The sequence below is a fragment of the Penicillium paradoxum genome, assembly GCF_028828445.1.
Source record: "Penicillium paradoxum strain IBT 22861 chromosome Unknown utg000002l_segment0_segment0, whole genome shotgun sequence".
Classification (NCBI taxonomy): Eukaryota; Fungi; Ascomycota; class Eurotiomycetes; order Eurotiales; family Aspergillaceae; genus Penicillium; species Penicillium paradoxum.
The window spans coordinates 5,225,344-5,248,343 of NW_026643180.1; the positions used below are offsets into that span (position 1 = coordinate 5,225,344).

Here is a 23,000-nt window from a genome sequence, read left to right on the forward strand (position 1 = left end):
GAGGAACTACTGGGTGAAATTTCTGTCGACTGAAACTTGTACATTGGTATCTTGAAATGCAAAGGAAGAGCACAAAAAAATAAAATATTCGAATGGGTCGACTGTGCAGTGATGGGCTTCTTGGCATGAATATTTTCTAAGTTGCTCAAAGGGAGAGTGAAAAAAATATTTCCAGGCTTGCGTTCAGGGGCCCAAGGGTCATCTGTTAGTCTCCTCATATTATGAGCTTCCTCGTTGCCAGGAATGCCCCGATGTCCAGGGCTTAACCGAAGCTCCAAATGGACATCTTGATGAGTCAAAACCTCTGATAAGTCGCAAATAGTTTGTATTTGCTCTGCTATGTCGCTAATCAGTCGGTATCACACTAAGCCCTTCAGCCGGGTCAAAATATTTTCATCGCCATTGAATATGAATACTTCGCGCATCGTATTATGTAGATGAGTCTTCGTTTGGGCAAGCTCATGGCGGAAAAGCCTATCATTGATGGGTTGGTCTGCGGGAATAGCACATCGTTCCTTATGAATATTGTCGACTACGAATTTCAGCACGCATGCAATTCCAAACAATTCACCTACAGCCGTACTGCTAGTCTTTTGGGGGCATGGAAAGGAGATTCTATCCCATATGTGATTGTAAGGGAATCCCAAGAAGAAACATGGAAGACTCAACTTTCAAGAATGTGTCGGGAGAAAACGCGTGGGAAGAAAAAAGAAAAGAGCAAAATACAAGCAATTACCAAGATCCTGAACATGCTGAAGCTGATCTACGCTTTCTGCTATTATTCTAGACAAGGTTCTCACTTCGATATCGAGACACGGGGCAACACCACCTGATGTATGTATCATTGATCTGGTCATCTTGGGTGATAGAATTCATCAACTGCAGTTTCCGCACCACGGCCAACATCATTGGAAATGGTATCATCCCATCTATAGATGTCCATCTAGATATATTGTCAAGGTAGATGTAGTGTATAGTTAGGTACCTACTAGGTACCTAATCCTGTAGATCAGAGCCGCGGAAATGCGGAGGTCGGCCCCACATCCGAGGTGTGCCCCGCCTGGACGTCATTCCCGAGTTCTGCTTTTCCCAATTACCTGGCAGTAATTGAACTACGCCCATTTGCCATCTATCAAGTCAGTATCTAAGACATAAAAGCATTGAGGAGATTGAAGTATCGATGTCACCTCCTACGTGCACTACTGACGGTTTGCAGATCCTCCCAGCCCAACCGGAAGACAACCCCAGCCTCTCAACCCATAATCCACAAATCGAACCGAACCAGCTCCACCATGGCACCTCTCATCCGAGTTATCGGCTCTCTCAATGCCGACATGGTCTCAGTCACGTCGCGATTTCCAGATCCCGGTGAGACAATCACCTCGTCATCCTACTTCACCAGTGCAGGCGGCAAGGGTGCAAACCAAGCGGTGGCATGCGGGAGAATGTCTAGAGCCAAGCCCACGGGCACTACGAGCCCCACCGGCGACGTCAATGTGGAAATGATGGGCGCAGTGGGTGCATTGGATGGTCATTTCTCTAGTCTGTTGAAGCCGACCCTGGAGAGATCTGGAGTGGACACGTCCCGAGTGAAGGTCGTCGACCATGCATATACAGGAGTGGCGGTGATCATCGTAGACTCATCGGCTGGGGGTGAGAACCGCATCCTCTTCTCACCCGGTGCGAACTACGACGGTATGCAGCCGACGCCGGAGGTGCTGGGTATGGCGTTGGCCGCGCCCGTGCCAGACGTCATCGTTATGCAGGGCGAGATCCCGGTCGATACTGTGATCGGAACACTACGGGAGATTGCGGCTTACAAGGCTAAAAGTCGCGCTGCTGGGAAGCGCGGCACCGAATGTGGTCCCGATGTTATGCTTAACCCGGCACCAGCGCCACCTGGTGGTTTACCCGAGGATGTGTACGCTGCCGTCGACCATCTGATTCTCAACGAAACAGAAGCCGAACTGATGACTCCGCCCGAGGAACAACTTCTTCGCGTGGTGCCAGAGGCAAAGGGCTTGGATGGCAATGAGAAAGTTGCTCGGTATTTCCACAAACTGGGTGTGAGCTACATTCTTATTACGCTTGGCGCCAAGGGCGTCTGGTACAGCGCTGCAGATGGCGGCTCGTCCGGGCCCAGCGATGGGGTTCGTCGCTTCACCAACGACATTCCAGCGGCCCATGTCTCCCACGTCCTGGATACCACCGGCGCGGGGGACACTTTTGTTGGAGCTTATGCGGTCAGAGCGGCACGGTGGCGCGAGCAGCGTCGTGCGGACGGCAAGGCTGCGCAGGATCTCGTAGACGCTGAGAAGCCACACCGGTACAAGACCGTCATGGATGAATCTATGCATCTAGCTGCACGTGCCTCCGCTCGGGCTGTAGAACGCCAGGGCGCCATGGATAGCATTCCTTTCGAAGATGAGATCTAAGTTGCTAGGCCACGCATGACTCAGAATTAGAAGATAGCGATAAGCTCAAATATATATGGATCATTCCTTGCATCATTCTTTATTTCTGTATTCCGCACGTTGCAGTAAAATGCCGACGCGATTGTACGGGGATGGCACAGGGGACCATTGATCGAGAGAAATGTAACAAGGATATGGGTGCCGAGGGGGAAGAAATCGATCCCACGAGGAAGAGGGGGATTGCAGGTGCCATCGAACCTTGGACAAACCTATCCTGTATCCCTATTAATAGCCCCTCAACCTGGTCCACCCTGGAATAGACCACTAGGGCGCGAATTCCAACTCTGAAACACCTTGACAGGAGCATATTCCCCAGCCCTAGGAGCCCGATATCCCCAGACACCGCTGGAGCTCCTGGGTACTCCGGACTCCGGACTCCGTATAGTGTTCCACTTTGGCTTCAACCAGCTCACACTCGACTTGTGCATTGTTTCAAGCCGTCTTCCGAGTCCGAATGTGGATAGCCACTGGAGCTCGATGTGTTGGCAGAGTTTCATTAGACCCCTCGTACAGCATAAATGTTAGCGCCATTGTAGACGCTGTTCACGAATAAGCGTACGGTGCGTAAGGAGCAAACGTGAACGCGAAGTCGCGCGTCAAGGACGTGGACGTGGAGGTACTCGATACTTACGCGATGTACCCGCTCGGAGGCGGGATGCCGAGTACCGGGTACTTGTGAGCGACGCGTCCAAGGGATGAACGCGAGATGCAAGTAGAAAAGTGGACTTGCCAACCCTGCTAGGGGAACAGCATTCGGGAATTCTACGGGGTATCAGGGATTAATCAGGTGGCACGAGGGTAGAATTCTCCGTATGGAAGAAAAGAAACCGCACAAAGACAAATACCGCGATCTGCATGACATTGTTCAGACGAAGAATGAAAGCCATTGGATTCTCTCGAGACGAGCGACTGGAGACTGGCACTGCAGAAACGCCACTTGCGGTCAACGCGACGCGCCTATACTTGAAATACTTCCCTTCGCCCTCCGTAACTCCTCCAGTCCTTTGCTCCTTGCCTTGATACCCCTCCAGCTCTCATCTCGCTATATCTACTCTGTACTCCGTACGGTCTTCGCACGTCTTCTATCTGCAGCCATCCTTCTCTCCGGACACGGTCTTCCTGCTCTGGCCCATTCTTTCATTTAATCATCCGACCAATTCCTCTCATTCAATTATTTGGCCTATCTTGCTATTTCGATCTACACTGTTGATCGCTGTTGTTCCGAGATTTTCGTGGCTTTTGTCTGCTGTAGACCGCCCCCCACTTGGCGCTGACCAAAACAAAACATCCCTACTTCCACCATGGCCACTCTCACCATGACTCCCACACGCCAGCCTTTGGGCTGTTTGGACTCGCCCATGCGTCCGATGATGCGTTCGAAGCTTAATCGCCAGAACCAGCAAAATGGTACGTGATGATCCGGGGTTTGATGTTCCAGGGATCGGTTGGCTTACAATTTCCCAGGTGCCATGGCTATGAAGAGCTCTATGAGCCCAATGAAGACCTCTATCTTCATTGATACCGATTCCGAGAATATCAACCCCGCTAGCCTGTCAACTAAGCGCAAGCGTACCCTCGATGACGACGAGAACGCCAAAAGTACCTCTAAGCCCAAATCATCCCGCATGGCTCTTTCCACCCGCAGCACCAACAACTCCCCTCGGCTGTCCACTCCCTTGAAGATCTCCTCCACGGCAACTCCCAAATCTGCTCCAATTCTCAAGCCCGCCGGTCGCTCTCCACTCAAGTCCAGCAAGTCCGCGACGCGTCGTTCCATCATTGCCAAGCCCCGCTCAGAGCTATGCAACAAGCGCAGCGTCGCTCGTCCCTTCTCCCTGGCTGCCGCTCTTGCCAAATCTAAAGCTCCCAACCCCGCGCCCAAGGCTCCGGCCTCGTGGTGCTTCGATATTCACGTCGACACCGAACAGGAAGAGATGACCAACCTTATGCAGCACTCTACCACGGTTTTGGATATCAGTGACGACGAGGGCAAGACTGACGCCTGTAGCCGGGGAAAGGAGAACATCTCTCCTCAGGAACTGGGCATTGAAATTCCCCAATCATCGTCTGCTACTGTCGCTGCCGCTGCTCGCAAGGCACCCAAACTGGATGAGCCCCGTTCTCCTCTTGGTGAGCTCAATGCCGCCGACTATTATGCCGAGGATTGCAATGCGTTTTCATACGTGGTTGTATACGACAATGAAGAGAACTCACCTGAGGTCAAGAAGGCTCCTTCGCCTCTGTCCCAGAGCCACCAGGCTCTGATCGACAATTCCATTGCTTCTGTTCTGGAGGCCGTTGCTCCTCTCGCTGCTGAGACCCATGACCAAGAGAATGCGGGTGGAAGCCACAAGCCTGCTGTTTGATATGCTGTCTTCCCTTGTCTCTGCATCTGGTTCGGAGTCTTTCCTTGGCCGCGGTGTGGCCCCAATACCTATTTGCTTTCTCGTTCGGCGCTTCCGTTGCCTTTTGTTGAACACTGGTGTTCATCGTATATGGTGTTTTCGTTTCTTTTCTTGTTGGTATAACGTGTGCCATGACTTATGTATCTTTTGTGCTCCACTGTCGTCACTCGGGTTGACTCTCTTTATATATCCCCCGCCTAATTGTTGCCTTCCTGTCTGTGTCATGTCTGATGCTTTACGATGTATGAGGCGATCGGCCTCCCTCCATAGCTAGTACAATGAAAGAAAAAAATAACATCCCTTACACAGAGTTTCTTGAAGCGTAAATTCCCATTTCTCTTCAAGATATGCACCCCTCAACTTGGTAGTCCCTTTCACTCATCCTCATCCTCATCATCCTCCTCCAAATTGTCACTCTCATCTTCCTCTTCATCAGCATCCCTGGCCGCAACAGCAGCCGCAACCTGAGCAGCCAAAATCTCTCGCCGCTCAATCTCCTCCTCCTCGCCTTCACTCTGCTCATCAATCTTCTCAGCCTCCGGCTCCGGCTCCGGCTCTTCAAACTCCACACTCTTCCCTTTCACAGGCTTCCCCTTCCCCTTAGGCCTCCCCTCCCCAACCTCCTTCCGAACCAACCCAGCATTCGCCGCCAACCTCCTCCACATCGGCGACCCCCGAATAACACCCCTGACCTCCGTAGCAAGCGTGATCTCCTTCGGCGTCGCAACCTCCGGATCAAGCGTGAACAGCGAGAAATCAGCCTCCGACCGCGCATGCGTAGGCAACTGCATAATCCGCACATAGTCCTCATCAACCGGCTCCCGCCCTTCCATAAGCGCCTGGATCTTATGTCTCATTACCGTCTTCGCCTTCGCCAGCGTGCCATTCGCGAACCATCCATCCGTGATGATCTCGCACTCGCTACGCAGGAACCCTTCTTCCGGTTCCGCGGGGTACAAGTCCGCCACCAGCTGCGGGTCTTTGATATCGCCAATCATCCAGATCCGTCCGTCTTGCGCGAATGGCTGCTTGCCCGTGAACACGTGTCCGCTTGTCGGCGCGTTCGTGCTCTCGTCGTCCAGTGGGCCCCGTGTGTCCGTTGGGCGGGGGACGTTGTGCCGTCGTCCGCCGCCGCCGTCGCGGGCTAGTTCGGCTTCGCGCGCGAGCAGGCGGAACATGAAGGTTTGGTAGTGTCGGTACTCGGGTGAGGTCCGTGGGTCGACGCCTAGTTTGATGATTGCGTCGCGCCACGGCCCGGAGCGGAAGATGTAGCCCACGTATGGTATGGCGTGGCGGAGGTTCAGACGGTCGTCGTCGTTTGTTAGGTTGTTGCGGAGTCCGCGTCGGGTCCAGGCGGGTTGCTGTTCGTAGAGGGCTCTTAGGTTTGCGATTGTTTTTTGCATGCCTTCGTCTAGTGCGCTGATTGGGACGAGATTTGGGCGTGGTTCGCTGGGCACTTGGGCGATGTCGTAGGGGACTAGGTGGGTTAGCACTTTGTTGGCGGTTTGGGTGTTGACGGTTTCTAGTTCGCCGGATCGGCCAATTGCTCGTTTCACGGTTGGGTTTTGACGGTAGCTGGAGATTGGTTAGTTAGTGGTCTGGGGGTTCTGGATTCAGCGTGGCTCATACATGTAGTGGAAAGGAACGTCGCCGTGGCTGAATGATGGTGGTGGGATGAGATCTGCATTTAGGGCAGCGCCTTTGTCCATTTCGATGTCGTATTCCTTCATTTTGTCGACTGTGAGGTTGTCAGTAGGGTGTTACTTGAGGTGCATGGTAGGCAGTCTTACAGTCAAAAGGAATGATCTTATCTCGGAAACGGTTTGTAAACGAGCTGGCTGTAGTCGAATACACGAAATCCGGGATTCCTGGGCATGTATATCAGCAACAATACTATTAACCTAAGAGCAGAAGAGCCAACATACCTCGGAACACGTGTGTCCGTTCAACCCTCCCGACAGGCTCAATCTGATACTTGGACGGATTGTCACTCAGACTGCGCAATAGATCCTTAGCAGTCCGTCGCGGGGGCGGCCCAGTCGCTTCTGATTGCGGCGCATCTGTGAACGGCTCGTTTGAGCCTATTTTACGCCTCCTGCCTGTGCGCTTGGGAACAGTGACTTTGAGGAGCACATTGTTCGACGGTAGACTCGTCGACTGCACCGCTCGGGCCATGATATCTTCCGGCCGTAGCACCAGATTAGCCAGTGTGTCGTGCTTGGCCGGATCCAAGAGCTATAAGAGGTCAGTAGATGTTCATGATTGAGTCATAGGAGTGCCTCATCTCACTGTTTTTATTCCTGCATCGCCTTGCAAGGTCTCCATCGCTTTGTCGACGTTGCGGATCACGGCAGGGTGTTCGACGCTGACGAGACGACGGGAGGGGACCGCGTAGAACGGGGCTGTTCTAGACACCCGCTGGTCCTCCATGGTAATCGATTCAAGATCAAACTTATGGATGGTGTTTTTGCAATATTTTTTGCTCCAGGGTTCACGATTACCCGTTGATGGTTGCGGTTGTTGTTGGTTGGCTCACGGAGATCGCCCTTTCGCAGTCAAAGGCAACGCTGCCACTTTTTGCAGAGTCTCTGGTCTCAACGCAGTTTTAGATAGAGGGTCGTGTATTTATGTTCACCTCCACCGTGACGAAAGCTCGCAACGATATCTCTCGAGCTGCAGAAAAGAATCGAGTCTACATTCCACAAACGGTTAGCCTGCTGGGGAAGAGTATGCTGACTCATCTTTGACGTCGGGTCACAGGAGACGAGTTTATAGCTGGACGACAACCGTAGGATATGTCTTGGCCAGGTGAGCAAATGTAATACATAAGTTATGGACTGCGACAGAATCCATGTCAGATGTGTCGTTGGGCTACATGAATATTACTTTGTCGTTTTTGCCCGATCCATGATCGTTGTTGATCCAAATTGTCTGGTGGTCTGGGAAGTAAACCCTGGATAAACTAAGACATCGTGACAGATTGAGCGTCCATTATTACCCACACAATATTCTCTGATGAAATCCATTCGCCATTTGACTCGAACTCTACGGGCTTCTCTTTGTCCTGCTTGGGTTAAGTCTCCAAAAGAGGAAGGCAGACGATAAGAATCGAGAGAGCGCAAAGATGGTATCATTGTTATTACTATGTATACATCGAACGTGTGGAAGACGAGGTAGGATATCGATAGAAATGTAGAAGCAGGAATTGCACGTTGTAGCCTTATTTCTACGGACATCTTTATGCGCGGTCAATGAACCACGTACATGTACGGAGTATAGACCTTTCCAGTCGATTTTCCAAGGATGACCCATGATAGGATACTCGGTGCTAAGATTGTAGTAAGGGGAACTTATTTGCCAACAATATAAAGGTCCAAAAGTTCAATTTCAAATCCTATTCTCCCGTGCCGGTTATAGAGCTAGAAAGAATATATCGGGCCCTGTATGAATTGGGCGAGAAGTGAAATGAAATATGTGGGAGAAGGATTGCCATATATCTCTTGGACCGATTCCAAATTCCACTCCTCTTTGAAACAGTGCATGGTTATACCCCTGCAGCATGACCCAAAGGATTCAAGGACGAGCAATGAAGCCCAAGCCAGAGGTGCCGTCAAGAGTGCTCGATGTATATAGGGACGAGGCCCATCTGAGCAGTGGCTGGGTGGGTCAAAGCACGGACCTAATTCCCACCTTCGCAGGTCTCACGGAGTTTTGGAGGCACCTCGCAGAGAGAGTACGGAGTATGACCTCCCCCATGTCTCAGGAATGACGCAAAATCCCCTTCGTCACCAGCACTTGGTGAGTGGCGTAGCCTGTGCCTGAAATTGAAGTCACCCCCTGGGGTCACGTGGAGCATGACATAAGCATACTTCGAAACGAGCAGGAAAAAGGCGTAGTTGTGTGAGGAGAAAGAAAGGCGAGAAGACGATAGCTGTCGAGTAAATGTATGTCAGATCCAAACAGAAAGAGGCCTGAATCTCCTAAAAAAGTAGAATCCCTCTCCCATGGTATCTGGGCGTGGTCCCCCTCCCATCACCATCGCAGCCAGGAGAACCAGCCCGCCTTTCCCTACACCTCAACAACAATCCACTTCCCTCCCTCCTCCCCACAACCCAACGCCATCATCTTTATTTGGTTTCTTGTACATCGTCTATCTTGTCTCCTGCCATCCAAATTGCAGTTTTCGTGCTTTCGCAGTGGGCTGCGACTCCAGTGCCCGTCCCTCTGGTGCTCCCAAATCCCCCGCTCCCAGCCTGCCACTAAGCGACACGGAGATCTTCCAGCGCCGACCAAGTGCGTCCTATAACACCTGCTCCGCCCGGACAGCCTTCACCTCGATCCGTCAATTGCCCAACTCAAAGCTACTGAGGTACGTTCGATCGGACGCCCGACTCCCCATTGCCTGTACACGCCCTGTCTTCCTAGCACCAAATTGTCGCCCCGTGCGCGTACTGCAATCACACCTTGTTGGGAACGCCTGATGCTAGTGCCATTGAACCCCGGCTTTGCCTTTAAACATTACAACGACTCGACACCAGCAGGGCAGGGCTATCTACCTTGGCAATCACAATCTTACATGCTGTATGACTTGGACCGCTCATGACTTTCTCCTATTAGGTTGACCTAAACAATCCCACCCCCTCCTCGCTATTACCCTGAGCGGCTGTCTCCCTTGCGTCCCCTCAATTTACTCTGGCTAGAGTGCGGCGCGTGGCTGCACTGGCACCAACAAACCTAGCCGAGTACATGTGGCTGTCTACATAAGTCGTCAAAATGAAGGGTTTCAGACAGAGAGTAGTAAGTTACCCGCCTCTGTTGCTCAACTGCACCTCACCGCACGGTCACTTCTATCCATCTCTTCCCTTTGTCACCGCGCACTGGGTGGCCACCCAAGCAATTCCGCAAATAATCTAACCTCCTTGACCTCTAGCACGACCAGTTGTCGCGGGCGAAGGACAACAAGTCCTCGAAAAAGAAAGATTCCAACTCGCAAAACCAGTCCCTTGGTATCTCCAGTGCGCAGCAGTCTAGTTCACCCAACCAAGGCACACCAACCTCCTCCACAACATCTCTCAATGATTCGCGAAACAAATCTCCGGACAACGCTTCCCCCGCCGGAGCATCGTCTGCGGGCGCACCCCCGGCTCAACAGTACATACCCCAACCGGGAATAGCAGGCCAGCCTATAAGCAATGGACCGGGAACACCGACTAGACAAGGCCAGCCGGCGGCCCCTAGTGTCATCATCAGCCCAAGCGCACCGGTAAGCTGAAGCGATTCTCAACTTGGATGCAACTTGCATTGGCTAATAGTGGTTGGATCGCGTAGCACGTTCCTCCCCCGGTGCCGCCGAAACGATGCCCGGAGATCTTGCACCCCCCCGAAAGTCTCATGTATTCGACCGCCTACAGACAACTCCTAAGGACATCTCGGAAGGAATCCGAACCCCAAAACGCCAACATTCGTCGCGATTCGACATCTCCGATCAGCGCCAGAGAGAATTAGAGAAGCTGCCGGGCTTCCACGAAGTGCCTCCTAATCGGCGCCAGGATTTGTTCATGCAAAAGATCGACCAGTGCAATATCATCTTCGATTTCAACGACCCGACAGCCGATATGAAGTCCAAGGAGATCAAGAGACTGGCGCTGCACGAACTCTTGGATTACGTTGCCAACAATCGGTCGGTGATTACGGAGCCCATGTACCCCCGGGTGGTAGAGATGTTCGCCAAGAACTTGTTCCGTCCTATTCCTCCTCCTATGACGCCCCAAGGCGAAGCGTTCGACCCCGAAGAGGATGAGCCCGTTTTGGAAGTCGCCTGGCCTCACATTCAGGTCGTATATGAATTCTTCTTGCGATTCATTGAAAGCCAGGATTTCAACACGAATATCGCGAAGGGTTTCATTGACCATCAGTTTGTGCTTTCGGTATGTACTGCTGTTTTCTTGTTTTCTTGTTTAAAGTATGCTAACGCTGCAACTAGTTGCTGGACCTCTTTGATTCGGAAGATCCCCGGGAACGTGATTTCCTCAAGACGACTTTGCATCGCATCTACGGAAAATTCTTGAACCTGCGGTCATATATTCGCCGATCTATCAACAATGTCTTCTTCCAGTTCATGTATGAGACAGAGCGTCATAACGGTATCGCTGAGTTGCTCGAGATTCTGGGCTCCATTATCAACGGATTCGCCTTGCCGCTGAAGGAGGAGCACAAGCTCTTCTTGACACGAGTGCTTCTCCCCATGCACAAGGTGAAGAGTCTGAGCATGTATCACCCGCAGCTGGCCTACTGCATTGTGCAATTCTTGGAGAAGGACTCCACCTTGACTGAAGATGTAAGGGCCTCTCTTTCCACTTTGCTTAGTCTCAGAGTTAATCACTGACCGCTATCTTTAGGTGGTCCTCGGCTTATTGCGCTTTTGGCCTAAGACCAACAGCACCAAGGAAGTTATGTATCTCAATGAGGTGGAAGATATCTTCGAGGTGATGGACCCAGGCGAGTTTGCCAAAGTTCAGGAGCCTCTGTTCAATCAGTTGGCCAAATCTGTTGCCAGTCCCCATTTCCAGGTGCGTACTACCCGAGAACCCCAACTTCAAGTCCCCCGATTAACATTTCCTGGACATACAGGTCGCGGAGCGTGCTTTGTACTTCTGGAACAACGAGTACTTCTGCAACCTGGTGAGCGACAATGTGGAGACGATTCTCCCGATCATGTTCGCGCCCCTTTACGAGAACTCAAAGGGACACTGGAACCGGTGAGTTTGATCTGCAAATTTTACTACCTCAAATGGAACCAAGCTAACCGTTCACCTAGCACAATCCACAGCATGGTATACAATGCCATGAAAATGTTCATGGAAATCAACCCCCAACTCTTCGATGAATGTTCCCACGAATACACGGAACACCAGAACAATGCAGATCAACGCGAGAAGACTCGCACCGACCGATGGGACATCATTGAGCAACAAGCCAAAGATCGGAAGAACGGCATTCCTCCCCCACCACCCCCAGCGCTGGACGTGCCAGAGCCGATCGATGAAGTAGAGGCCATGACTCACGAGAACCAAAAGCGGTTGAACACTCTGAAGTTGACGGAGGAGGCTGATACTGCCAAGGAAAGGCCCAGCAGGGAAGGCACCCCTAATTCGGTACGTCCTGTGCATCTCTGATCCGTGCTGCTCTGCTGCCCAGATACGTGCATTCCTATGCGACCTATTTCCATTTTGTCTGGCCTTGTTGCCCTTCTTTTTCGTATCTGTCTTTTGCTAAGAGACCACGTCCGCCCATGTATAGCCAGCGTGATTCTAACGTGAAAACGTCCGTTTGATCCAGACACGACGCCGAGGCTCCATCCGCAACGGCGGTCGGAGGCGACGTAGCGGCAGCGGCAGTGAGATTCGCCCGCGACGACGATCGGTTGGCAGTGGTACCAGCGCGACCAATGTACAGATCTTGCATCGAAGCAATTCCACTAAATAATGTCTTGGAGATGGACTGCTGATGGACATGGTAATTTCCGTTTATTTTTCTCCTGCGATGGCATAGCGACTATGGGGCAACGATATTTGTGTCTTTTGATTTTCGGTACTCCGGACTGATGCCCTGCCAACTGTGCCCTTTTTGTTCTGCGTTTTCCCCCCTTTCTTTTGTGTACATGGATTTCTCCCTTTTTTTGCAATTTTTTTTCCCCTTCCGCGACGGGCTCCCTCGTCTTCGTGAGCGGACTTGAGTTGGAACCCAGTCTTAGAACCGTGTTCGGGTATGGAAAACGGGTGCGAATGGCGTTTTATCCATCGACCATGATTGTCGGTGGGCTGTCTATGTGTGTTCTTCTTCTCTTCTATCATTTTAGACCAGTTCTAGGATATGATATTGCCTTGGAATCTGATGCTTGGGGCACCGATCGTAGGCTTATGGGTTGCTCTGCACCAGGGCTTGATCATTTATGACACCACGACAGCACTGTAGCTGGCCGTCTAACTTGGTCTATCTTTGTATCTTTTCAAAGTGATTGCGATTGTCATGACTCATAAAACTAAATCAAAATGCGGAGTTGTCCGAAAGTATCAAAGGGAATAGGTATTCAACGATATCCAAGATAGGATAGCCAAGGAGCACGGTATTGTTGAGCCCAGTTCCTCTGCCGGGCAGGAGATAGCTATGTGATGGTCTGCCGTGATATATTCATGTAGTCGTGGTGATGTCGTTCAATGGCATGGTCGCATGATGCACAATCTGGTCTAGTTGGGTAAAAAGACAATCTAAAATGTCCGAAGCATACTCCTCAGACGCAGTCGATGACGAGTAGCGTAGTTCCACCTGGAATTCCGAGGGGGAAGGGAAAATAGCCACGCAAAAGTCGTACTAAATGAGATTATCAGTACCTCACTTGGAATTATGGTTCTGAATGTGCTCACCTCTGTGGCATCTTCTAACTCAACGAGTTTTATCTCGATCTCATTGACACCATCCTTGGCAGATGATTGAGCAGAGAATGGATTCTGCACTGTCAAAACTGTGTTGAAGAGTGGCTGGTTTTTTTCTGAGCTTTTGATTCCTGATCTTTGGATTATGTCGGGCATGGAACAGTTCTGCTGGTCATTTCTATGCTGGATCTCCATCTGATTGTGTCGCAATAAGTCCAGTATGGTGCGATTGGGATCAAGCAAAATTCGACATGGAAGGATGTTAAACAATGACCCGACGATATTCCATACTTCTAGTTGCGGGGTGTCGCGCCCGGAGGTAATGGCCCCAAAGCAGACATCCCGGGACTTCGTATAGTGGGCGAGAGTTAAGGCCCATGATAGTTGGAACAGGTTGGTGATGGTGATATTGTTAGAGCGCCAGAAAGAATCTAAGCGCCTGGCTTGTGCAATTGGCAGACAGCGGGTCTGGGAGCGAGGTTCCGGGAGAGGGGAACCTATTTGCAAAGCTTGCTTGGCCGGGAGTTTGGGCAGGTGGGAGGGCTCCGCGCCACAAAGCGCTTGTTTCCAGTATTGCGTTGTTGTTGCAGTCGGCTGGCCGCGCAGGTGGGACAGGTATTGGCGATAGGTGATCCCTGGTTCTGGTAAAGACCGACCTTGGAGCAGAACAGATAGCTCTTCCAGTAGAATGGACATGGAAAAAGCATCGATCAGTGCACAGCCCGTTTCTAGTCTCATGAAGACCGCCCCGGAATGATCCTGCCCGATAATTAACCGGTGTGGTGGCGACAAGCCCCAAGATGGGAGCGGTTCGAGCCGTTTCAGGTCCGAAAGAGCGTTCTTGCTTGGTGGAAGAATAATGGGCTGGGTTGGTCCCTTGTCAAGAACCACTTGGAGATAACCCGAGTGAATATTTGGCTCGTTGAGGAGAACGGTCCGCAACGCCATGTGTCGTTGCACTAATCGGCCCCAGGCATCGCTCAATTGCATTGCAGTCACCGATCTATTGGACTGGATTTCGAAAATCGCTGTGCTCGTGTAGTCAGGAGTGTAGAGTTCCAATATCCCACTGTGGGCTTCAGAACAAGGGTAGATATCTTCAATGGAATCTGATGCTAGTAGATTCAGCCGCGATCGCACCCTTTCAAGCTCATAGCCAATGCGTTCAAACTGGACGACGTCATCTCCGTCTGTGATCTTTCCTTGGGAAGGAATAATCTTTTGGCGTTTCGCATCAACTGGCTGGCCATGAATGTCAATGACATGTGTGCAAAATGACGATACAGTGTTGTGGGAGAGGAAGTCCTGCATGGAGATGGTCATATTTCTTCTGCGACATAGGGTGAGAACTCGCATGGCCGTGATGGAATCGCCTCCCAGTGCGAAGAAACTGTCGTCTACGCCAATGGCGTCCTCATTCAATGACAACGCCGTGGCAAAATTTGAACGGACGAATCGCTCTTGCTCAGTGATTGGCTCCCTCTTCTCTCGAGTGGAATTGTTCAGATAAATATCCAATGATTCTTGATCCAGATCAGATGCCGTCTGGCGTAGTGTCTTGCGGTCCGCCTTGCCACTTGGACTAAGAGGTAGACGAGAGAGTGCGAGGAAAAAGGAAGGCACCATATATGGCGGAAGGTGTTGATTGAGATGATGCTTAACACCCTCAAGGTAGGATTGATTCCTTGTCGATGGCGGAAGGAAAAATTGTTGATCATCGCTAGGAGTAGACGTAATGCTGACCGTCGTTTCCACCGTCTTAGGATCATAGACAAACATCACCAGCCTGTGTCTCTGGGTACCGCGGGTTTTTATCAGTTCCGCAATTACCACGGTGCCATGTTGATAGTTCTCGGCACAATGCTCGATCTCGCGCAGCTCAATCCGCTGACCATTGAGCTTGACCTGTGTATCCTTTCGGCCAATCAAATTCAAAGATCCGTCTGCGTTCAGAGTGGCGAGATCCCCAGTCTTGTAAAGTTGTCCACGTAAAGAAGGAAATTCCTCGCCCCAGATAGGATCACGAATAAAGGCTACTGCGGTTTCTTGGGGTCGCTTGATATAACCTCTTCCAACAATAGGTCCGCCAATCAATAATTCACCCACTGAGCCCAAAGGCAAGAGTTCATCATGGTTGTCAGGGTTAACAATCCAGCAAGATGCATTTGGAGAGAATCCGACATTGCCCAAATCCGAGTTAGCAGCCAACGGTCCTGTGGTGGTTGTGTACATAGCACATTCCGCCGGCCCATATGACTGATGCAGCCGGACTCGCAAAGCCCATGTTGCCAGATCAGAGGCTGATGGTGCTTCACCTCCCAGAACCAGGGTTCGCAGACAGGGGACTGCTGTTGGTGAAAGGGTGCGCGCCACAGAGGGCGTGAGCATTGCGATATTAACCTGCATTGTTGTCATCGTTTTCGCCAGGTTGTTCATGCGTTGACCTTCAGAGGGCACACAGATGCAGCCTCCTGCACCGAGTATGAGTACAATTTCAGCAAGGCAAATATCGAAGGCCGGGGAGGCGAAAAGCAAGCCTCGGGAAGCACTTGATGCACCGATGATGTCTTTATGGGCCTGTAGCATCGAAGATACCATTCCATGTTCTATCACAACACCCTTTGGCGCACCAGTTGATCCGGAGGTAAAGGCAACATACATCGGGTCCTGAGGAGTGACTGGTGATGGAGCCCAGGCACTATCATTGGCGACTGTCATGATATCGGGAGTCAGAGCCACGACCTCATCAACAATTCTCGTGCACCTTTCTTGGTACACCAAAGAGCAGATCACCATTCGCGCACCGGCATCCCGCAAAATGTGCTGCAAGCGTTGCAGGGGAAAATTAGGCTCCAACAAGACCATGGCAGCTCCAGACATGAGGGCACCTAGGATGGAAACGGGAAACCATTTCGACCGCTCCACGCAGATACCGATAACTGTACCAGGTCCGGATCCGAGAGACTTCAGATGAACTGCCATTCTCCGGCTCAATGTAACAAGCTGTTCATATGTTAAGGAGCCATCCCAGGCGCAAACAGCCTCTGAGTCTGGTTGAGTGATGCTAAATTTCTGTATCACATCATGAAGGCATACTGGGTGTGTCGAGCTCTTTCTGTTTATGGCTGCCAGCTGTTGCCACTCGGGAGATATCTTACTCCTCAAATTCCCTATCAATGCTTCGGGCTCTTGGAGAATTTGCTGCAATAACATATCAAACTGTTCCAAGAGTCCCTCGACCTTAGAAGGGCCCAGTATGAAACCATTGAAGATGGCCTTGACTTCCAGCAATGTACCTCGCTGCTGGACTAGGATCGACAGAGGATATGATGCAAAATTCAGCTCCTGGTCCTCTTCCTCCGGCAAATCGATCAAGATACCACAAGGGCTCTGAAGCGATTGTAATCTAATTGTGAGGAGATTGCGGAATCCACAAGCCAAGGCGGCTTCTGAGCTTGATTCTGCGATACACTTAAGACCAGTGTGTTCGAATGGCATAATGGAAATGTCGTGCTGTCGCAGCTGCAGTAACATCTCTTCCACTGAGATTTTGGTGTCAAGCTGCGTGCGGAAAGGTAATGTGGCAAACGTTGGACCAGCGATACGCTCGATCCCTGGAACAGGAGCGTTTCGGCCAGAAACTGTCAATCCGTACACGACATCACTAGAGTTTGTTTGAGACGATATAACTAGAGCCCATGCCAATTTGATTTTGCTGGCGAGTGTCCATTTCACATCCGACTCGGCGAGAGTAATCTTCTTGTTCCTGAATAGCCATTGAGGCGACGCTGATGACCGCCGGGAGGAGGCTGGGAAAGAGGTTGCTTGGAGATCAGTGAACTCTTGACCCCAAAAAGAGCGACCTTCCTCGGGGTTCATTTTAGAGATATATTCAATCACATGGTTAAAGCAAGGACGGGGTAGCAATGCAGTCCCATCATAAATTAACTGGAGATCCTCGAGCAGCTGCAAATAAGACCATCCATCAAAAATCGCGTGGTGCATGACCAGCCGAAATATGCCTGCGCCATGAGATGTCTCTTCATGATGGAATGTGACATATGCAAGGGGAGTTCCCAATGCCATGAGTTGACAATCACCCATGCTTGAAATTTCCACGCAGGACAGCATAGGCTTGGTTACTACCTGGAACATTTGGCTACCAAGTTGAATAATCCGCGTCCTCAAAATCGGATGTGCCATCCAAAGCTGTTCCCATGCATCACGGATCTGATCCAGATTTGCGGAAGGAGCCGACAAGAATCGGTACGAGCCCATGAAAGCGCCGGGGGTCTTGGTAGACAGATGCATGAGGCCTTCTTGCAAAGGAGTGCAAGGATACATGTCTTCAATCATTCCTCGCTGAACGCCACACTGGGCGGCGGCGGACGATAGACTCTGTTCAGTATTGTTGAGAAGGGAAAATGGGAGAATCTCGCGAACCCCTCTACTTTCTGAAGTACGTTGGGCGATTTTGCGTGGATTTTGAAGCCGGATGACATCTGCTACCGTGAGCTCCAAGCCACGCTTGCGTGTACGGGCTACGACCTCGATGGCGGCCAATGAATTACCTCCTATGTCGTAAAAACCATCTTCTGCGCTGATGTCTGTTTCTAGACACCCCAATACTTCAGAAAACACTGCACGCAAGGAGTTCTCCTTGGCGACAAGCTCCGGGCTGAGTGTGGCATCTTCTTTGTCACGTCGGTTCGACGGATCCTGTCCAGATGACAATGAAGGCGAGTGAGTGGATACTCCAAGATCCACCAAGGCCCGTCGATCGAGCTTTCCTGTTCTCGTTAAAGGAAAGCGATCAATGAAAATGTATTTTGTGGGGACCATATATGAGGGCAAAGAATTTCGCAGCCAGTCCTGAAGGCCTGCTACTAAAGCACGGAGGGCATCATCCCAAGGCAGAACGAGGCTTCGCTGGGAACTGTAGATAACTTCGTCGGCATCTGCAACAGCAATGAACAATGCGAGTAGTTTCCCCGCTGTGCTACCATTAACATGGACAACATCGGCGGCCGCCAGCATTCCCTTCTGGAATTGGGATGCGTGATGCTCAATTTCTTGCAGGTTGACACGCTGCCCGTGAATCTTCACCTCCCTGTCCTTGCGACCCACATATCGCAGCGTCCCGTCATCGAGATTGTATCGCACAAGATCGCCAGTTTTATAGAAGCGTTCAGTGGGAGGAATGCCGAAGCGCGTGGCCCAACGGGGGTTGGAGATGAAAGATGTTTGGTGAGGCTGGTTGAGATACCCGCGCGCCACGATCGGCCCGCTGATGACCAATTCGCCCACCGCACCCAGCGGCTCCAACTGGTCATGATCCTGGGGATTGACAATCCAGCTGTGACTGCTGTATGAACGTCCGATATTCTGTGGATCGTGCAGTTGTACGTGGGGCTGCACGGTAGTTACCACGCTACACTCGGCGGGCCCATACGCGTTGAGAAGTTGCACGTTCCCTGATGACCATTGTGTAATGTGGTCCTGGGACATGGGCTCACCGACAAGCAATACAGATCTCACATCCGGTACCTCTTCAGGGTTGATAAATCGCGCGACGGATGGGGTCAGTTCCAGCCAGTTAGCCCGCAGCTCGCGGATGGCATCTGCCACGCCATTCAGCCGTTGTTGCTCTGATGGTATACAGACACAACCACCCGCCACCAGGGCCATGAGTGTTTCCAAAATGCTGCTATCAAACCCATATGAGGCAAATTGAAAGACTCGCGTGTTTTGATTAAGATTGTGGACCGCGTTCTGAGCCAAGGTATTCGCACTGAAGCACTGATGCTCAATGACAATCCCTTTGGGCTTTCCAGTGGAACCAGAGGTAAAGGCCACATAGGCAGCATTGGTGGGTTTGACAGGAGCGCTCAATGTAGCTGTGGATGTATGAACGTGATTGTGGATTGTGTCCAGGACCGTGATGACCTGTGGACCCAACTGGCTACCCAGCTCTTGTAATGTATCTGAGACGATGAGGACTTCTGCTTGCACTTCCGAACAGATCTCCCCTAACCGGGCCACTGGGTGTGACGGGTCGAGCAAAACAAACGCACCTCCGGCTCTTAGTACCCCCAGCATGGCGATCACCGTCCACCGCGACTTTTCAAAGCAGAGCGGCACTACTGACTCTGGGCCAACGCCAAGGGAGACCAGACAGAGCCCGAGTGCCCTTGAGAATTGATCAAGCTCGGCATAAGTGACGGATCCATCCCAAGCACACACGGCGTCGGCATCCGGTCGACTGTGACAATGTCCCAGGATCAAGTTATGGATGCAAATGCCTGGTCGTGCAAGTGCATAGGGATCGTTCCATTGCCGGATCAATCTGGTACTATGCGAGCCCAGAAAGTCTAACTCTTTGAGGGATAACTCTGGGCTTAGAATGACTTGCTCCAAAATGTGAACCAGTGATGTTAATTGTGCCCAGGCTTGGTTCATTGTGAGAGACCCCCTCGAGTATTCCATGGATATTTCGATGGGCGATATGCTGCAATCAATAAAAATCATAGTATTGAATGTGAAGGGCAACTAATCTATCATTAGTGTCTTGTGTGAACATCGTGGTCGAAATATACTTACAGAGGTAGTACCTGCGCTAGGTTGGCTGTGCCACCTAATGAATACTGCCGTCTGAACTTCTGTTCCTGACAGAGGCTCCCTGCGCTTTTCCTTGGCTGCATCTATCAAGAGGCTTCTTGGGCATTCTGATATTGCCCAAGTTTCTAGCTGTGGCGGGACTACTTTTTTCAAGCAGTCGTTCCTCGGTGGGGGTACCAGTTGTTCGACAACTGCGAATGTCGTGGTATGTGTTTCCATTATTCTGCCAAATAAGAGGGCACAGGATGCCTTGAGGGGATGAGGTTGAGGCAAGTATTTCCCATTTTTGGTCCATCTTGCCTCTACTTGTTTGTCCAAAGAGAGAGAAATAGTATGATGATCGTGATAAGAGCACATGGTGATAGTGAAGGGATATCAATTCCCAGTGTGAGTGAGCTCAAGCTTATCCCCAAAGGTTTGGGCTATCTTCATAGTAATGAATATACGAAGAATGTGAGTACTTTGGACTATATGTGCTAGCATCATCTCAAGGCACGCTTGCTTACAGTACCTTCACAGGAATGGCCAAGAATATCTGGTCAGCCGCAACGAATTTGAAATTCCGATATAGATGCCCAGGCTCACCTGGGCATTGATGATTCCTCGTGTCTTACACATGCAACCGTTTCCCCAAGTCCTTGCATATAGACCCCAGAGATCACACATATGGGCGCAATGCGACCATGCAGAGATGTCCTTGCTGCGCTATATTGGACCTGCACATGCGAACTTCTGGCCATTCGGTGCAAGTACCCGAAAACATCAGCCGCACATGTCCGAGTTACAGTCAGACTTGCTCGTCGCAACATATACCCCTTTGGGCAATTGCTCTCTTTCACTCAATTACAAATTCATAGAACATCTTCGACCGATTTTCCTCTGTCACTGCAGACATTGAGAAGTTACAACCGCGTGATGTTAGGTTACATCTTTCTTGCACTTCAGTTGGTACTTGTCTCACTGCTGGTCGCTTTGTGGCGCGCCTTTCAGCCCAATACATGGACTAATCGAGTAGTGTCATACATAATCAATGTCAGTATTTTCTTGAGAATACCCTACTGGAACATCGCTAACTTTCATTGTTGATATTGTAGGGACTTTTGCTCTGGTGGTACCCGATCTACTCAGCAGACGGCCAAACACCCATCCCAACTTGTCCCTACAGATTTCCAGATGGCGGCGGGAGTCTTAAATTTTTAGAGGGAGAAGATATCTCGCGGAAATGGGCAGAGAAGTATGGTCCAGTATATCGGATCTGGGTTGGCCTCACGCCAGAAATGTGTGTGTCCTTTTTACTACAATGCATTGCCTACGCTAACTCAAACAAACAGTATTCTGACCCGAGCGGATGAGATCAAGACTGTCTTCAAGGATTCGGGCAATCACTTTAAGGCTTCCAACCTGAATGGTGGGTGGGTCATGGGTGATTTGGTTGGAGATGGTGTCGGTCTGATCAGCCAAGGGCACTGGAAAAGAGTCCATGCTGTGTTTTCACCACCATTTACTCAGAAGCCCACAACATACGTGCCATTCGTTCAATCTCGGATTGACCGTCACTTTTCCGAGCTTTATCGGCAATATGAAGGCGGGAAAGTACTTCGCATCATGCCCGCCGAAGACCTTAAGCTTTTACCTTTCTGGGTCATAAGTGATCTCCTCTACGGAGAGTTGTCCCCAGGGATGGTGCAGGAACTCCTGCAAATCACTGATCTACGAACAGATGTGTTTCAGTATGCCTTCAAAGGCGGACTGTCATTGTTCTGGATCAGTAAAATATTCTCACCCACAATACGAAACAAATTGCACGTTTTCCACACTCGTTGGGCCAATTTCAATCGACAAGCGTATCAAAATGCCAAAAACGGAAGGACTGCCTCTGCTTGCGCCATTGTCCCCTTATACGAAGCCGTCGAGCAAGGCCAGATCACGCCAACTGAGCTGATGCATTCCCTCGATGAAGCACTGTTTGCCAATATCGATGTCACAATCGGCAGTTTCTCCTGGATCCCCCAGTTCCTGGCCGAGAAAGGTGATCTACAGACCGAGCTGAGAGAAGAGATCTCACAGGCCCGGATGGATACGACTGCAGACTCCTGGGCAAAGTACATTGCCAGCAATTCGACCCTACTTTCAAGCTGCATCAACGAGTCTGCACGGCTGAAGCCAGTGACAAACTACACGTACGCGCAATCGATGCCCACCAATCGCGATGTCGGTGGATACCGTATTCCCAAAGGAACCTTCATGGTTGTCGACACGAACGCATTGAATATCTGGGACGACGCATGGGGCGCTGACAAGATGATCTTCCGCCCCCAGCGGTTTTTAGAAGAGTCTAGGTCGAACTTTCGGTATCGGTTTTGGCGCTTTGGGTTTGGCCCACGCCAATGCATCGCGCAGGCGCTGGCTGATACCATCCTTAAAGTATTGGTTGCGTACACGGTGGAGCACTATCTTTTGAAGTCCCCGGCCAAATCTGCCATGAGTGAGAAGGAATCCCAGAAACGAGGGGAGGCATGGTTCAAAGTTGCCGAGCAGGAAATTATCTTGGAGCCACTGTAGGACTTTTTACACAGTACATGGTCGCCTTACGCTTGTTCCAGGTTTAGAACTAAGTACTCAATGTATATCGTGAGACCGGTCTTTCAAGCACATTTTTCGTACTTTACGCAATCTATACGAGGGCGCAAGCAACCACCATAGTGACAGATAGATTGATGGCCACACAAGTCTCTATGCAAAGTTTTTTTGTTACACCGATAAAGTATTGGAGCTGCCTTTTCTCATGGCGTCTTTAACTTTAGCAACACTATCCGATATGTAACTATGCCACAGGGTACCTGCAGTCAGCATTCAGTGACTGCGGTGATCTCCGTTGGAGAGAGTTTACTATACTTCCCGTCGTATCTTGACATCCATGGCAAACCTACTGTCCTAAGCCGAGGTAAGGCGATCTTGCAGGCCAACAAAAAAGCTATTCAGGAGCAGCGATTTGGCATAATCCCAGTGCAAATTATTGAGAACGTGCGTAGGACCAGCGATCGGAATCGATCATCGTAAATCGATTGTTC

At 50.8% G+C, this 23,000-nt stretch overlaps 6 protein-coding genes across 6 annotated transcripts; 4 read left to right on the top strand and 2 right to left on the bottom strand.

The window, feature by feature from the left end:
* Nucleotides 1-1,292: 1,292 nt before the first annotated feature.
* On the top strand, nt 1,293-2,435 carry N7457_001849 (ribokinase; the record flags this gene model as incomplete). Its single annotated transcript, XM_057172895.1, has 1 exon — nt 1,293-2,435. One exon carries the CDS (start codon nt 1,293-1,295, stop codon nt 2,433-2,435), a length of 1,143 nt encoding a protein of 380 aa, XP_057036798.1.
* Nucleotides 2,436-3,775: 1,340 nt separating this feature from the next.
* On the top strand, nt 3,776-4,840 carry N7457_001850 (uncharacterized protein; the record flags this gene model as incomplete). The annotated part of the gene is made up of 2 exons (XM_057172896.1): nt 3,776-3,881; nt 3,939-4,840. 2 exons carry the CDS (start codon nt 3,776-3,778, stop codon nt 4,838-4,840), a joined length of 1,008 nt encoding a protein of 335 aa, XP_057036799.1.
* Nucleotides 4,841-5,253: 413 nt separating this feature from the next.
* N7457_001851 (transcription factor TFIIIC subunit TFC1) lies at nt 5,254-7,309 on the bottom strand (the record flags this gene model as incomplete). Its single annotated transcript, XM_057172897.1, has 5 exons — nt 5,254-6,454; nt 6,509-6,617; nt 6,670-6,747; nt 6,805-7,114; nt 7,169-7,309. 5 exons carry the CDS (start codon nt 7,307-7,309, stop codon nt 5,254-5,256), a joined length of 1,839 nt encoding a protein of 612 aa, XP_057036800.1.
* Nucleotides 7,310-9,652: 2,343 nt separating this feature from the next.
* N7457_001852 (protein phosphatase 2A regulatory subunit RTS1) lies at nt 9,653-12,054 on the top strand (the record flags this gene model as incomplete). The annotated part of the gene is made up of 7 exons (XM_057172898.1): nt 9,653-9,676; nt 9,810-10,142; nt 10,192-10,806; nt 10,863-11,216; nt 11,278-11,448; nt 11,510-11,637; nt 11,697-12,054. The coding sequence occupies 7 exons, from the start codon at nt 9,653-9,655 to the stop codon at nt 12,052-12,054; spliced, it is 1,983 nt and encodes a 660-aa protein (XP_057036801.1).
* A 1,015-nt stretch (nt 12,055-13,069) lies between these two features.
* Nucleotides 13,070-20,286, bottom strand: N7457_001853 (uncharacterized protein; the record flags this gene model as incomplete). The annotated part of the gene is made up of 3 exons (XM_057172899.1): nt 13,070-13,249; nt 13,303-19,860; nt 19,912-20,286. 3 exons carry the CDS (start codon nt 20,284-20,286, stop codon nt 13,070-13,072), a joined length of 7,113 nt encoding a protein of 2,370 aa, XP_057036802.1.
* Nucleotides 20,287-20,844: 558 nt separating this feature from the next.
* Nucleotides 20,845-22,491, top strand: N7457_001854 (cytochrome P450; the record flags this gene model as incomplete). The annotated part of the gene is made up of 3 exons (XM_057172900.1): nt 20,845-20,961; nt 21,024-21,208; nt 21,261-22,491. The coding sequence occupies 3 exons, from the start codon at nt 20,845-20,847 to the stop codon at nt 22,489-22,491; spliced, it is 1,533 nt and encodes a 510-aa protein (XP_057036803.1).
* Nucleotides 22,492-23,000: the final 509 nt, after the last annotated feature.